The sequence below is a fragment of the Muscardinus avellanarius genome (genome assembly GCF_963383645.1).
Source record: "Muscardinus avellanarius genome assembly, chromosome: 1".
NCBI classification, from domain to species: Eukaryota; Metazoa; Chordata; class Mammalia; order Rodentia; family Gliridae; genus Muscardinus; species Muscardinus avellanarius.
In genome coordinates this window covers 110,001,130-110,013,982 of record NC_137786.1, presented here as the reverse complement: position 1 = coordinate 110,013,982, position 12,853 = coordinate 110,001,130, and the positions used below count along the sequence as shown (strand labels likewise).

The window sequence follows — 12,853 nt, the reverse complement described above, 5'->3', positions numbered from 1 at the left end:
TGGCCGGGCTCAGCACTCGGCCTCTGACACTGTGAAGAGGCCAGCGTCCGGCTGGCCCAGTCCAGCCACTGCCGCCGCCAGCTGGCTGAGGTTGCCGTTTGGGAAGTGTCGTGCCTCCCACAGGTTGAGGATCATGGCTGTGGGGCTAGGCTTGGAGGCAAAGAAGCTGAGATGGCTGCGGAAAGGAGAGGAGCCCCATCAGTGGCCTGAAGCCCACCCGAGGACGGGGCCTCCCCTCAGCCCCAGCCACTAGTGGGCCCTGGGCTCTGCAGGGCCTCCTGCCCACCCCCTGCCCCACCTGCGCAGGCCGGGCTGCAGGTGGCCGTCGGAGCCCCTCCTTGCCCATTTCCTGCCCACCTGTCCAGGTGGAGCTTCTGGGCTAGGGTCCGCCAGTCGGCACCCCGGCTGCACGGTGGGTCCAGGCTGGTAATGATCTTCTGCCGAATGAGGAAGGGGATCTTGAAGGCACTGGGGCCCACCAGGGCTGGGACCCCCCCTTCACTCTCCAGAGCCAGCAGCTCAGCAAACCTTGTGTCCTGGGGGTGGGAGGTGGGAGAGATGCCTGTTAGGACTTGCCCTCTATTACCTCCTGGGGGCTGGGGGAGCTCCCAGACCACCCCAGAACATGGAGCCTTACCCCTCAGGTAAGGGGCTTCTCAGATACCCCCTCCTTTGTATGCCAGGGCCCTATTCTTTAGAGGGGCCCGAGGTTCAAAGGTACACAAGCTGCCCAAAGTCCTGGCCAGTGAACACAGGAGGCCTCTGGCCTGGTCCCCCTCCCTCTCCATGCCCCATCCCAGGCCCTCTGCCAGCCTGTGCTGGCCACCCAGCTCTCACTTCTGTGTCTTAACCACTCAGTCCCCGTTGCCAGAGATGCCCTCCCCTGCACTACTGCCTGCCAAACTCCTGCTCATCTTTTAGGGCCCAGTACAAAGTCTCCCTCAGGAAGCCCTCATGGGCCGCTGATAGCCCTGTCTCCTCCTCCTGCTTGACTCCCTTCTCCAAGTCCCATGGGCACCTATTCCTCCCATTCCAGACCACTTGGAGGGGGCTTCGGGTGGTTTCTAGGAGGCAGACTTGGGAAGGGATGGGAGGGGCTGGTGCAGGATGGGCAGCCTAGGCCTGGTGTGGGGGCGCATGCCATTGCCCTCCGCCCACCTTGGTGATGTTGAAATTGATGTTGAAGCTCTGCCCGTCGCCTTCTACCTGCCACACCCACACCTTGCAGGCCAGGTCGCTGGTGCTGGGGCTGACGCGCTCCAAGGTGAAGGTGCAGTGCAGGTGCTGCTGCGTGCCGTTCCAGATGTGGTAAAAGGGGATCTCCTGGCAGGAGGGGCAGGCAGAGAGGAGGCATCAGGCGTGCCCAGCTCCAGCCCCCCGAGTGCTGGCGGCGGCCTGGCCCTCACCTGGTAGCTGACAAGGAGCTTGCTCTTCCACAGGGAGCTGGGCACATCGTGGATGGACAGGCGCAGGTTGTGGTAACTGTCCTTGAAGTGCAGGACGCGAGGCTCCTGGATCAGCTGTCCACCCAGCTGCTTCTCCAGCTGCACCACCTCCTGCAGTGCCCGAGTGGTCAACGGGGCCTGGGGGGCCGGCGGGGCCTCCTCCTCCCCGCCCGGGAGGCTGGGGCATCCATGCCCTGGGGCCAGAGCTGTGGGTGTGGTACCTTGAGTGCATCATGGGTGTCGTGCAGGCAGTAGACGCGGATGTTGTACTCCAAGGAGGTGCAGGCCACGGGGGCGAACAGAAGCAGCTTGAGGCGCTTGGCAGCGGCTACACTTAGGGCTTCCCCCACCAAGGCGAAGCGGCCCAGCTGCTCAGTGAAGACATAGCAGGCGCTGGCCTCCAGCTGGCAGTAGTAGAGGTGGGAGGGCGCCTCCTCGCCCAGATGCAGCACATCCTGTGGGTGGTCCAAAGGGTCAGTTCCACCCAAGGAGGGGTTGGGTGCAGCTTGGCCACATCGCTGCTGGGGGCTGTGGCTGAGTGAGCGGAAGGCCACGCTCCGCTCTGCAGTGCTGGAGTGGGCAGGCCCCAGGGCTGTCTGGTACTCACCTCCCAGCTGCCCTCACACGACTGCTTTTTGAGGCGCAGGCTCCAGCTGTCGGGGCTGGGTTCCCCACAGTGGTCCATGGCGAGGATGACCGGCCTGGTGAGCAGGACTCCAGGGGGCCCACAGCTAACGATGGGACTCAGCAGGGTCTGACAGCCGGCTAGGGGCAACCTCAAGTGGGGAAATATGGGTGGGGAGGGAAAGGTGTCAGTGTCCCATCCTGGGGGCCAGGCGGCTGGGCCTGGATAGAAGCACCCCAGGGCTGGAGCCCACAGAGCGGTGGGCTTGGGCACAGCTCTTTCCCGGCCCTCCTCAGGCCAGGCCAGGCTAGGCACAGCAGTGGGGAGACAGAGGGCATCCCGATGACGGGGCAGCAGGCAGCACCCCACCCCCAGCCGCGGGCCGAGCCCACACCTCACGTCCTCTGGCTTGTGCAGTGTGAGGTAGATCTCGTAGATCTTTCCTCGGGGGATGGCGTCTGGGGGGATGAGGAGGCTGATTCCTGTAACAGAGCAGGAGGATGCCAGGCTTACCCACTGCAGGACACTCCATACTCCACTAGCCAGCCTCCTGTTGAGCCTGGCATGCCGGCCCAGCCTGGGGGCAGAGGTGCTGCAAGGACCGCCATGTTGTTTGACCACCTGTGCAGCCGGGAACATGAGTCCAGGAGATGCTAAGAGGGTGCCGGGGCGGGGAGGAGAAAGCAAGCCTGTTTAACCTAGGCACAAACAACTCCGGAACAGAAGCTACCAGGGATGCTGTCCTGTCTCCTCTGCTACCTGAAAGGCACTGGCTGGGACTAGGGCATGCTCTACTTGAAACCTTCCCTGCCCCTAGGGTAAAGTCTAGATTCCTGGCTGCCAGGAAGGCCGCCTTCAGGCCCTGCCTCTGGTCCACCGTCCTTTCCAGCAGCATCTGCAGCCCAGCCCACGCTGTGTGGTTGGCAGTTCTGGTGGCACTGCCTTCCTGCCCTGTTCCACTCCAGCTCCTCCTCTCTCTAGCCCTGGCCCCCTGAAGACTGGCCACTCCCTGCCCATCTCTGTCTTTGCAGATGGGCAGTACCATGAGCTCTGGCAGCCCTCCCAGGTCTGGGAAGTGTCACAGAGACCCCCACCCTGCCTGGCTGACATGCCCCTGCCCCAGCATTTGACAGGAGCATCCGTAAGAGAAGAGTGGTCTGGGGAGAGGTAGGGGGGCAGGACCTGATGAGGACAGGGACTAGGGAGTCACACCGAGGGGTTGTCCTACCTCAGCACAGGGGTCTCTACGATAGGAGGGGCCTCCCAGTGCAGGACAGAGAGAGAAAGGAAAATATTCTAGAGCCTATCCCACCAAGTCCCAGAGCAAACGGATATTCCCCAAAGTGGAAGCACTGAGGTGTGTCAGTCACCTGCTGCATACTGACATTTCTGTTAACCACGAACTTCATACAGGATGGTGGTCGCTTATGATTACATTGTCTAGTGACGTCACAGTCACCTAGGGTTTTGTAAGCACACTTCACACAATGAAGAAATCACTTAAGGACGCATTTCTCAGAACATGTGTCCCTGTCATTATGTGATGCATGACTATTTCTCAGAAAACCCAAGTCCAGAAGAAGGAAGCCACTGATTACCTATTTATCGCTACTGCTTCCCTTGCAAGCCTGCGCTGCCCCCTAGTACCTAATATTGTTAGTCCTAGATGTCCTGGTGTGAATGCTCTCTGTGTCGGAGGCACTATCCCTTGTGTGATCACTGAACAAATACCAAACCGGGTGCTCAGGAAGGCAGGGGCGGGGCGACGAGACGCTCTCTCAAGAGCACAGGGAGAGAGCTAGTCAATGGCAGTGAGGGCGGCAGGGAGAACCCGCCCTCTGCCTGCCTGGGCCGTCCCACCTCCGCATCCTAACCCATGAGGGGTTCAGTATCCTCTGTCCAGAGGGGCATGAAGCAGAGAGCAGAGAAGCAGCAGTGGAGGAGCCAAGAGACCCAGGCGTGCAAAGGGCGGCACCGTGTACTTGGGTGCCGCAGGTCTCCAGCGGCTGCCGTGTGCAGGAGTGTGTGGGAGGGAAGAGGCCACAGCAGCTGGCTGGGGGAGGGGTCCTCTCTGCCTTGTCAGGTGGGCTTTGCAGGGAACCCTAGAAAGGATCTGAGCAGGGGAGAGACATGATCAACGTAGGGTTCATTTGGTGATGGGGTGTGGCAGGGGGCCCGGCAGGGAAATAAGAGGTGTGGCAGCCAAAGAAGCAGGAGGCAGAGCTACAGAGAAGGGAGGGCACGTGGGACCCGGGCATGCCTGTGGCTGGCATGGAGCCAAGGGGCTGGTGAGGAAGAGCAGGGGGTCAAGCCCCCCCCCCCCCCCCGCCAGTGTCTGGCTTGAGCAACTAGGCTGTGCTGGCTGTGACCTGGGGAAACCCGGGCAGGGGGCCGCTCCAGGGGCGGGTGGGAGACAGTTCTGTCTTCGGCACAAGGGATCTGGGGTGCTGGGAGACATCAGATGGAGCTGCCTGGGAGGCAGCTGGGTGCGTGGTTTTGGTGCAGTGGAGAGCTGCAGGCCGGGGATGTGGGAGTGGGGGCGCTCAGCACAGACAGGGCAGTTAAAGCCGCAGAGTAGGTGAGAGGGCTTGGGGAGAGGGGGCCAGGAGGGAGCTCTGAGGAACACCTGCACTAAGGTACCAGGTGCAGCTGAAGAGGGCAAGAAAGTCCAGGCACGGGGGTCATTTCAGCATGGAGTGGCCAGCCTCACTAAGGCTGTGGCAGTTTCTCCTAAGTGGCAAAAAAGAGGCTACAGGTCATCTAACAAGGAGCTGGGGCCCCTGCTGCAGGGTTTTTTAAAGTGGTGGGAAGAAGCCAGGGTACAGTGGGGGCTCTGCGCGGCCCTGTCTAGACCCGCTGGGTTCTGCGTTCATCTCTGCAGTCTCCACTTGTAAGCTCTTTGGGGAGGCAGCTGTCCCACCTCTGGGCCCAGGGCCCAGCACAGAGGCTGGCTGGCTGCGCAGACAAATGGACACTGCTCCACGTGCACATCAAGAGGCGGGCAGCTGCCTACCGCCAGCCGCCACTGGCTTCTTTCCAAAAGTTAGTGGTCTTTCCTTGCTGGCCTGGCCACTCCAGGGCCGAGAGGCCCTGAGGAACATCTGGGCTGACCCATCTTCTTCCAGGAGGGAAACAAAGTCCTACCTCTCAGAGCTCCCTGGGGCACTCAGGGGTCCTCCCTACCTGTATTAGGGATCATCAGCCGGCCCCCGAGGAAGTTGAAGGTCCCATAGGCCATGTTGCTGGTGCCTCGGGGCAGGGAGCGGAAGTAGTTCTGGGTGGAGATGCGGGAGACGAAGTCCTCGGCCTCCGAGGTGGGCGAGCTGTGGTGCAGCGTGTGGCGGCCACCACCCAGGGGGCTGAGCAGGTGCCCGTTGGTGAGCTGGAACTTAGGGCTGGGCCCATCCTGCCGGGGACACAGACTTCCCTGGTAGGTGGTGGTGGTGGTGCTGAGGTCTGGCTGGATGGTGAGCAGATGGGGATTGTCTGCAGGGATAAAGACCGATTCAGGGAGCAGTGCCCAGGGCTTCCCTGCCTTGGCAGCAATTGGCATGGGGGCTCAGGGAGGAGTGTTGTGGGCTGGGGTCACCTCACCTGCTTTGCTGGGCTTGATGCTGACAGGCTGGAAACCTGAGGTGAGGATGGATGAGTCGGCCACGTCCGAGTCCAGCCCCTCTTTCTTACGGCAATAAACAAGGATGAGGACCAGCAGCAGCAAGACGAGGCACACGGCTACAGCTATGAGGCCCACGTACAGGGCCACATCCTCAGGGCCGGAAGCAGCTGCAAGAGGGAATGTGGCCTTGGGAGAGGCAAGGGTGTAGGGGCTGGGAAGGCCCATACCCAGGAGGACGAGGTCTTCCCCCCTTGGCACTGGCCCTTGCTCGGCAGTGGACATCTGGCAGGGAGCGTGGCGTCAGCACATGGACATTCTAGCCCTGTACTTGCCACTACCTTGTTTGTGACTCGGAGCAACTCACACCTGCACAGGCATGAGATTCAGTCTGAGGTTGCTGCCAGGAAAATGGAGGAGGGGAAGAACTACTTCCCCAGGGCAGATGGCTCGGTCCATGGCTGCTAGGGTGAACCCACTACCTGCTCTTCTGCGGAGCAGGGTAGCCGGGCTGACTCTGATTCCCTTGGTTTGAATACGTCCACCAAACATTCATTTGTTGGAGGGGTGGTCCCCAGTGTGGTGATGTGAAGAGGTGGTGGGACCTTTAAGAAGCAGGGCCTCATGGGAGGTGTTTAGGTCACTGGGGCCCGACCCTCACAAGGCATTAAGGAGTTCTGTGGGATCATGGTAGGTTCTTGCAAAAGAGTTATAAAAGAGCAAGCCTGGCTCCTCCCAGGCCTCTCTCTAGCTTCCTGTCTTGCCATGTTCTCTCTCTTGAGGCATCCCTGCTCTGATGACATTGCCACGAGTGATGTAGCTACGAGGGCCCTTGTCAGAGCCAACATCATGCTATTTGGACTTTCAGCTTTCAAAACCGTGAGCAACAAACAAAAACCTTTTCCTTGTTTTTTTTTGGGGGGGGGCACAGGGGATTGAACACAGAGGCATCCTACCTCCCAGCTAAACCCCCAGTCCTTCTTATTTTAAAACAGGATCTTGCTGAGTTGTTAAAGAACTTGCCCATTTGCTGAAGCTGACCTTGAACATGTGGTCCTCCTGCCTTAGCCCAAGTACTGGGATCACAGCTGTGTACCACCAGACCTGGCTCATAAATCTCTTTTCTTTACAAATTTCACAGCTTCAGGTATGTGGTTATAGGAATGAAAAACAGACTAATACACAAAGGATCTGCTTCTAATGTGGTTTGTGGCCAGACCCTGGACCCTTCTCCTTGTCTGCCTTCCCCAGGCCTGGAACTGGGCCAGGGAGGGAGCATTGACTGCTTGGAGGAAGCTACATTGATTTTAGAAAGGTTTTGCATAATGGAAGGAATGTCCATCAGAAAAGAATTGACACAGATAATTAGGTTTTTAATTGAAAGAATGGGGGAAGGTGCATTCTAGAGAAAAAAAATCCAACAGAGATCTTTAATTGTTAGTTATGGCCTTGTAATTAACAGGCCTCTTAAGCCCTGTATCCCCACAGGATTGTGTGTGCACTTGGGGGACAGGGTAGAGGCAAAGCTTTGGGACAGGTGTTTGGTTGGGGATAGAGGGGTGCCTGAGTCAAAATTTAAATCAGTGCATGTCTCAGGAGGCGTGGGAGGTGGTGAGCACACGTGGGCATGTGTGCGTGTGAGTTAGGGATGAGGGGGAATCCCCAAAGGTCTTGAGCTTGGAGAAGGATGTGGCCTGTGGCAGGGGAATGACTGCCTTAGCCACTACCTCCCCAGGGGTGGGTAGGACCAATCAGTGCAAATCAAAGTGGACCTGGGGGCAGAGATGACTCACTGTGCACACAGAGGTCGCTGGTACAGTTGCGGGTGTCCAGGTCAGCGCCCTGACACTCTTCCCCTCCATTTCGGGGTGCGGGATCGGAGCACTCACGGCTCCGCCAGTGTGTGCAATCAAGCCCACAGGCTGACCACTTGCTCCACGGGCTCCAGCTGCCATCCACTACATGAGAGACAGACAGGCAGAGAGGAGACGGTGCAGTCAGCTGGGAAGCTGGCCCCGGGGCGGTCTGCCAGTGGCCCTGCTGGGCACTGGGACCAGGCAGGGCCAGGCCCACCAACCTGCATGCCGTCTACTGTCCAGCCTGCCTTGATGACACATGCTAATGATGGGGAGGCGCGGATGACGCCAGGGAGGCCGTCCTGGTCCTGGGCAGTGAGGGCTCACAGTCACAGAGTGACCCTCTGGGTCCCTGGCACAGGCAGATCCTATAGCCCCAGGCCGAGCCCTAGACCCTGTTCTCAGATTGTACCTTAGACCCTGTGTTGAGCTCTGAGCCCTGACTCCAACCACACACTGCACCCTGACCCCCACCTCACACTGAGCCCGGCCCTGTGCCGCAGGCAGGTGGATGGAGCCATGGGGGGGGCAGGCTGGTGGGCACGATGGAGCCGAGGCACGGAGATGGCGTGGTGAGGGACGATGCGGGAGGCGGTGGCCGCTGGTACCTGGACACAGCGTGGCGCAGGCTGTTTTCTGGACATTCTGCCCCTCACAGAAGGCGCCTCCGTTGAGAGGCGCCGGGTTGGTGCAGCTCCGGCTCCGTTTCTGCCAGCCGCGCCCACAGCTGGCGCTGCAGACGGACCACTCGGTCCACGTCGACCACCCACCGTTCACTGGGCGGACAGAGAAGGACTGGGGTCAGGGAGCGGGGGCTTCCTCACACATGCGGGTCCAGGGCACAGGCCGTGAGGGCAGAGGGGCCGTAGCTGAAGTGGGTGGGCCGCGCTGTGCTGGGAGAGCAGTCCCTGAGGGAGGCCACGCCATGCCTGCTGGCCCTGGGCCCGGCATGTGCTCAGGACAGCCGACTGACCTGCGGCTCACGAGCTCCTCCAGCCTGGACCCCAGCCTCTTCCTGCGGGTGCCCAGGGCCACTTGGGACTCAGGGGTGCAGGGGCTGATCTGCTGCCTTCCCGAGGTCCCCATACTGCCCCTTCATCTCCTTCTGCATAACACCCCCTGCCCGCAGATCCAGAACCTGTCCCAGTCCTCTGCCCAGGCGCCTCTGACCTCCCAGCGGCCGTGCAAGCCCTGTCCTGTCCTTCCTCGTCAGGCCACTGTCTGGTCCGCCTGGCCCTAGCTCATGACCTCTCTCCTCCCTGCCAGCCGCACGTCGCTTGCTCTGGCACCTCAGTACTCACTACCCATGGCCAGGGAGCCCTGGGACCCACCATAGACAATGACGGCGGCGGAGGCACTGCGGCGACGGGCCACGATGTTCTTGGCCACGCAGGTGTAGTTGGCCGTGTCGGCCAGGCGGGCCTGCCGCACCACCAGGCTGTGCTCCCGCGTGATGTACACGTTGGGGTCCAGGGCTGGGTCCACCAGGTCCTCGTTGCGGAGCCACTCCACCTGGTGGGAAAGCGAGCCACAGTGTGGCAGTCTGGGGAACCCAAGACCTGGGAGCCCCGCTCACCGTGCCCTGGGCACTGGAGCCCCCTCACCTGAGCTGGGGGGATGCCCTCTGGCGGGCGGCAGGGCAGCACGATGCCCTGTTCTAGGGACACTTCCTTGGCCAATGGCTCCTGCTCAAAGTTCTTACGCAAATCTGAAAGAAGAAGAGTGTCCTCCAGGCTGGCGGGCTCTATTCCCTGGTCCACAGGGGCGATGACACATGGCAGGAGGGGTGCCAAGTGGTCAGAGGCACGGGGAGGTCTGGGCAGTGTCTCTCGGGACTTCCTCCACCCATCGGGGCTGGACGACGAGGTTTTCTGACCAGGTCCCCTCCTCCAGGAGCCGCTGCCCTCTCTCCTGGTGACACCACCCTCTGCGAGCTGGCCCGGGACTCACAGGCGATGCGGATGTAGGCCTTCTGACTCTTGGTGGTGCCCGAGGAGCTCCAGGCCACGCACTGGCACCAGTATTCCTCCAGCCCGAACACCTTCTCCACCTGCTGCCTCGAGACGTTGATGCGGACCTCCATGGCCGGCAGCCCTGGGGATGCAGGGGCTGGCCTGAGCCTCCCCGTCCCTGACATGTGGCACGCTGTATCACCATGGCAGGGGAGTGGACTTTGGGGGCAACCCTCTGCCTGGAGGGAACTCCAGGGGATGCTGATGTCTGTCTCCTGAAGTCCTGGCTTAGAGTTTCCAGAACTTTCATTCCTTCTACTCTGTTACCTGATACCAGAGTCTCCGGAGTCACTGACAGAAATGTTCCTAAAGGCGCTTCTGGTGGGACTTTGGGCAACAGGTTCTGGTCTCCGAAGACCCCAGGCAGAAGGCATGGGCAACAGGCTGAGCCCTGGGATGCGATGGGTACAAGAGCTTGGGGAAGGGTCTGTCCACCTCCCTGGAGGGCTGATAGTATGATAACAGCTAATAACAACCCAATCACAGCCTCTAGAATGAGAGGCCCCGGGACCTAGCAAGGGTTTCCCTGTGTGGGGCTGTTTTATCATTGAGGAAGCAAGTGTGGAGAGCACTGATTGTCGTAGGGACCCAGGGCTGTCTGAATCCACGGTCCAGGCTTCAATTCCAGGTCCAATGTGGGAAGGGGATGCGGCAGCTGGCGGGGGAGCTGGCCGGGGTTAGGGGTCTGGGGCTGACCTGCCCAGCTCAGCTGGGGTGGGGCCCCTCCAGGCTGGACTCACCTCCTGCTACACCTTGGCCCAGACAGTGGGATGTGCCAGGTGCTGGGCCCCTCTGACAGTCGGAAGGATGCCAGCCCTCCTCCCTCCCTTGGCCTCCAGCCAAAACTAGTGTCCCCAGAGTGAGAAAAGACTGTGTTTCCAATTTCTCCTCCTCCTGACCCCAATTTCCCTCGGGTCATTGGCTTATCAGAAAGAGGGAGAGAGGTGGGCAGCCAATGTGTTTCCACTGTTAACAGAGAAATTCAATTAGGGCTGCGTTGCAGGGGGCAGGGAGCCAGCGCTGGAAGACTGTTTTCTCTCTTAATTTCTCTGACATGTCTCTCCCTGACCCCTTCCCAGAGCCCTCCTCAGAGTCTCCTTGGCCCTCTCACTGGGCCCCCAGATTTTCTTCTTACTTGGCCGGTTCTTACAGGGGTTAGGGGTGGTCGCCTGTGGTTAAGATTACTTGTTGAAATTTTTTAGTTTTGGGGGATACCCTTGGACAAACCCAGGGATGTTCTACCTTTGAGTGGCACCCTCATCCCTTTTTATTTGTTTTATTTTGAAACAAGTTCTTGCTAAGTTACTGAGGGTCTCACTAAGTAGCTGAGGCTGGCCTCGAATTTTCGATCCTTCTGTCTTAGCCTCCCAAGTACTGGGTTACGGGCTGCACCACCACCTGGCTAGGCTGCGATTACTTTTGCTGGGCTACCTCCCCACTGATCAGGTACTTTATCCTGCTGTGCTGCCTCTACTCACTAAAGCTGCCCCACGAATGCCCTCTGGGGGGCAAAGCTGAGTGGCCCTGGGCACCAGCTACTTGTCAAGCACGCAGACTTAGGGCACCTGAGGAAGAGCTGTGGATAGAGGCAGGTTTCATTCCCCTGTCTTCTTCCTCTCTGGAGTTAGGGGTGGGAGACCCCCAGAACATTCTGAACTTGGGACTTTATCTGGTCTGTGAGGCCAGGTCCCTCGGTGCCCTGTGGTGTAGATGGGGCTCTGTCTCCCCTGCTTCCTCGGCAGCGTCATGGAATATCCAGACAGCTCATCCTGGGGACCGCAGCACCAAGTTCAGTGCCCCCCCTCGCTGTCCCACCCCCATGTCCTATAACCTACGGTTCTTCCTTTATCTGATTTCACTGGTGCTGGGGATGGAACCCAGGGGCATTCTACCTCTGAGCTACACCCCAGCCCTAGTTTTTATTCTTTATTTTGAAACGGGGTCTCGCTAAGTCGCAGAGGGCCTCGCTAAGTAGCCGAGGCTGGGCCGGCCACAAACTGCGATCTTCCTGTCTCGGCCTCCCAAGTACCGGATTACAGGTGTGCGCCGCTGTGCCCACTGCGCTATGCGGTTTGAGGTCCCAAGGACAGTGATATCACTTTGTCCCCTTGCATCCTTGCGCCCTCCCTGTGAGCCCTGCGCACACGCTGGCCGGCTGCTCCAGGCCTTCGCTGCGCGTCCCTGCCAGCGCTGCGCGTCCCCCTCTTCCCTCCCTGATCTATTCCTACTCCTTAGTTTACCTCTCCTGAGGAGCCTCCCTGTGCGTTCCAGACAGCCTCAACCCTGCGGAAAGGCTACCCCACCTGCCTGCCTCTCTCTGGGGGCTGTGTCCCCAGCGGGGAGGGCGGGTCCTCAGGAGCATGCTAATCGATGCATGAGTAAGCAGAGGCGCAGGAAGCAGGCGGGGAGCCAGTGAGCTCTTGGGTCATGGGGACCCACGCCCTCTGAGCACTTTACCATTGTTAGGTTTTTCGTGTGTATGTGGTACTGAATATTTGGGTATTTGTGGGGGGATTGAACCCAGGGGCATTATACCTCTGGACTTATCTCATACCTGTTTTATTTATTTATTTATTTATTTATTTATTTATTTATTTTTGGTGGTACTGGTGTTCCTGGAAGCCCTTCTACCTCCGGGCTACACTCCCAGACCTATTTTTACATTTTTATTTGGAAACAGGGTCTCCTAAGCCAGCGCGCGCGGCTGGCTTCGAACCTGCGCGATCCTCCTGTCTCTGCCTCCCAAGGGCGGGGATTACAAGCGTGCGCCACCACACCCGGCATACCTATTTTATTTTTATTTTGAAACATGGTCTAAGTTGCTGAGGCTGTCCTCAAACCTGTGATTCTCCTGTCTCAGCCTTCCAAGTACTGGGATTACAGGCGCGTGCCACCATGCCCCGCTGGTACTGGGGATTAAACCCAGGGACACTCTAGCTGAGCTACACCCCCAACTCTTTTTTATTTTTTTATTTTGAAACAGTGTCTTGCTAAGTTGCCGAGGCTGGTCTGGAGCCTATGGGCCTCGTATTGGGATTACAGGTGTGGGTCACCATGCCTGATTCTGAGTCCTATTTCTTTGCTGACACGTCTCACAGGACTGCCCCCGGTGCCCAGCCCCTCTCGCCACCTTTTGATGAGAGCCCCTGGGCATGTTATAGGGAGTGGAGGGTTTCCCTTACTGCCCCCAAGCTTGTGAGGGTGGGGTCTCAGGGAAGGCCTCTGGGCTGGGGACATAAAGGCATGGGAAAGGCTCCTGCAGGAGGTGCAGCCGGGTCCCTGGCAGGCTTCCCTCAGCGCCC

At 59.4% G+C, this 12,853-nt stretch overlaps 1 protein-coding gene across 2 annotated transcripts in view; it reads right to left on the bottom strand.

Moving 5' to 3' along the window:
• Nucleotides 1-9: 9 nt before the first annotated feature.
• UNC5A (unc-5 netrin receptor A) overlaps nt 10-12,853 on the bottom strand; it is a gene marked incomplete at both ends in the record, with an annotated part of 62,615 nt that continues 49,771 nt past the window's right edge. Inside the window, 14 exons of one of the 2 annotated variants that reach the window (XM_080717568.1) lie at nt 10-175; nt 358-536; nt 1,159-1,323; nt 1,407-1,556; nt 1,667-1,900; nt 2,053-2,221; nt 2,465-2,552; nt 5,254-5,556; nt 5,665-5,853; nt 7,477-7,641; nt 8,148-8,315; nt 8,871-9,051; nt 9,144-9,247; nt 9,490-9,633. In XM_080717568.1, coding sequence (XP_080573694.1) covers nt 10-175; nt 358-536; nt 1,159-1,323; nt 1,407-1,556; nt 1,667-1,900; nt 2,053-2,221; nt 2,465-2,552; nt 5,254-5,556; nt 5,665-5,853; nt 7,477-7,641; nt 8,148-8,315; nt 8,871-9,051; nt 9,144-9,247; nt 9,490-9,633 — 2,405 coding nt within the window. The remainder of the gene's footprint in view (nt 176-357; nt 537-1,158; nt 1,324-1,406; nt 1,557-1,666; nt 1,901-2,052; nt 2,222-2,464; nt 2,553-5,253; nt 5,557-5,664; nt 5,854-7,476; nt 7,642-8,147; nt 8,316-8,870; nt 9,052-9,143; nt 9,248-9,489; nt 9,634-12,853) is intronic. The other variant, XM_080717569.1, reaches the window with a different exon arrangement.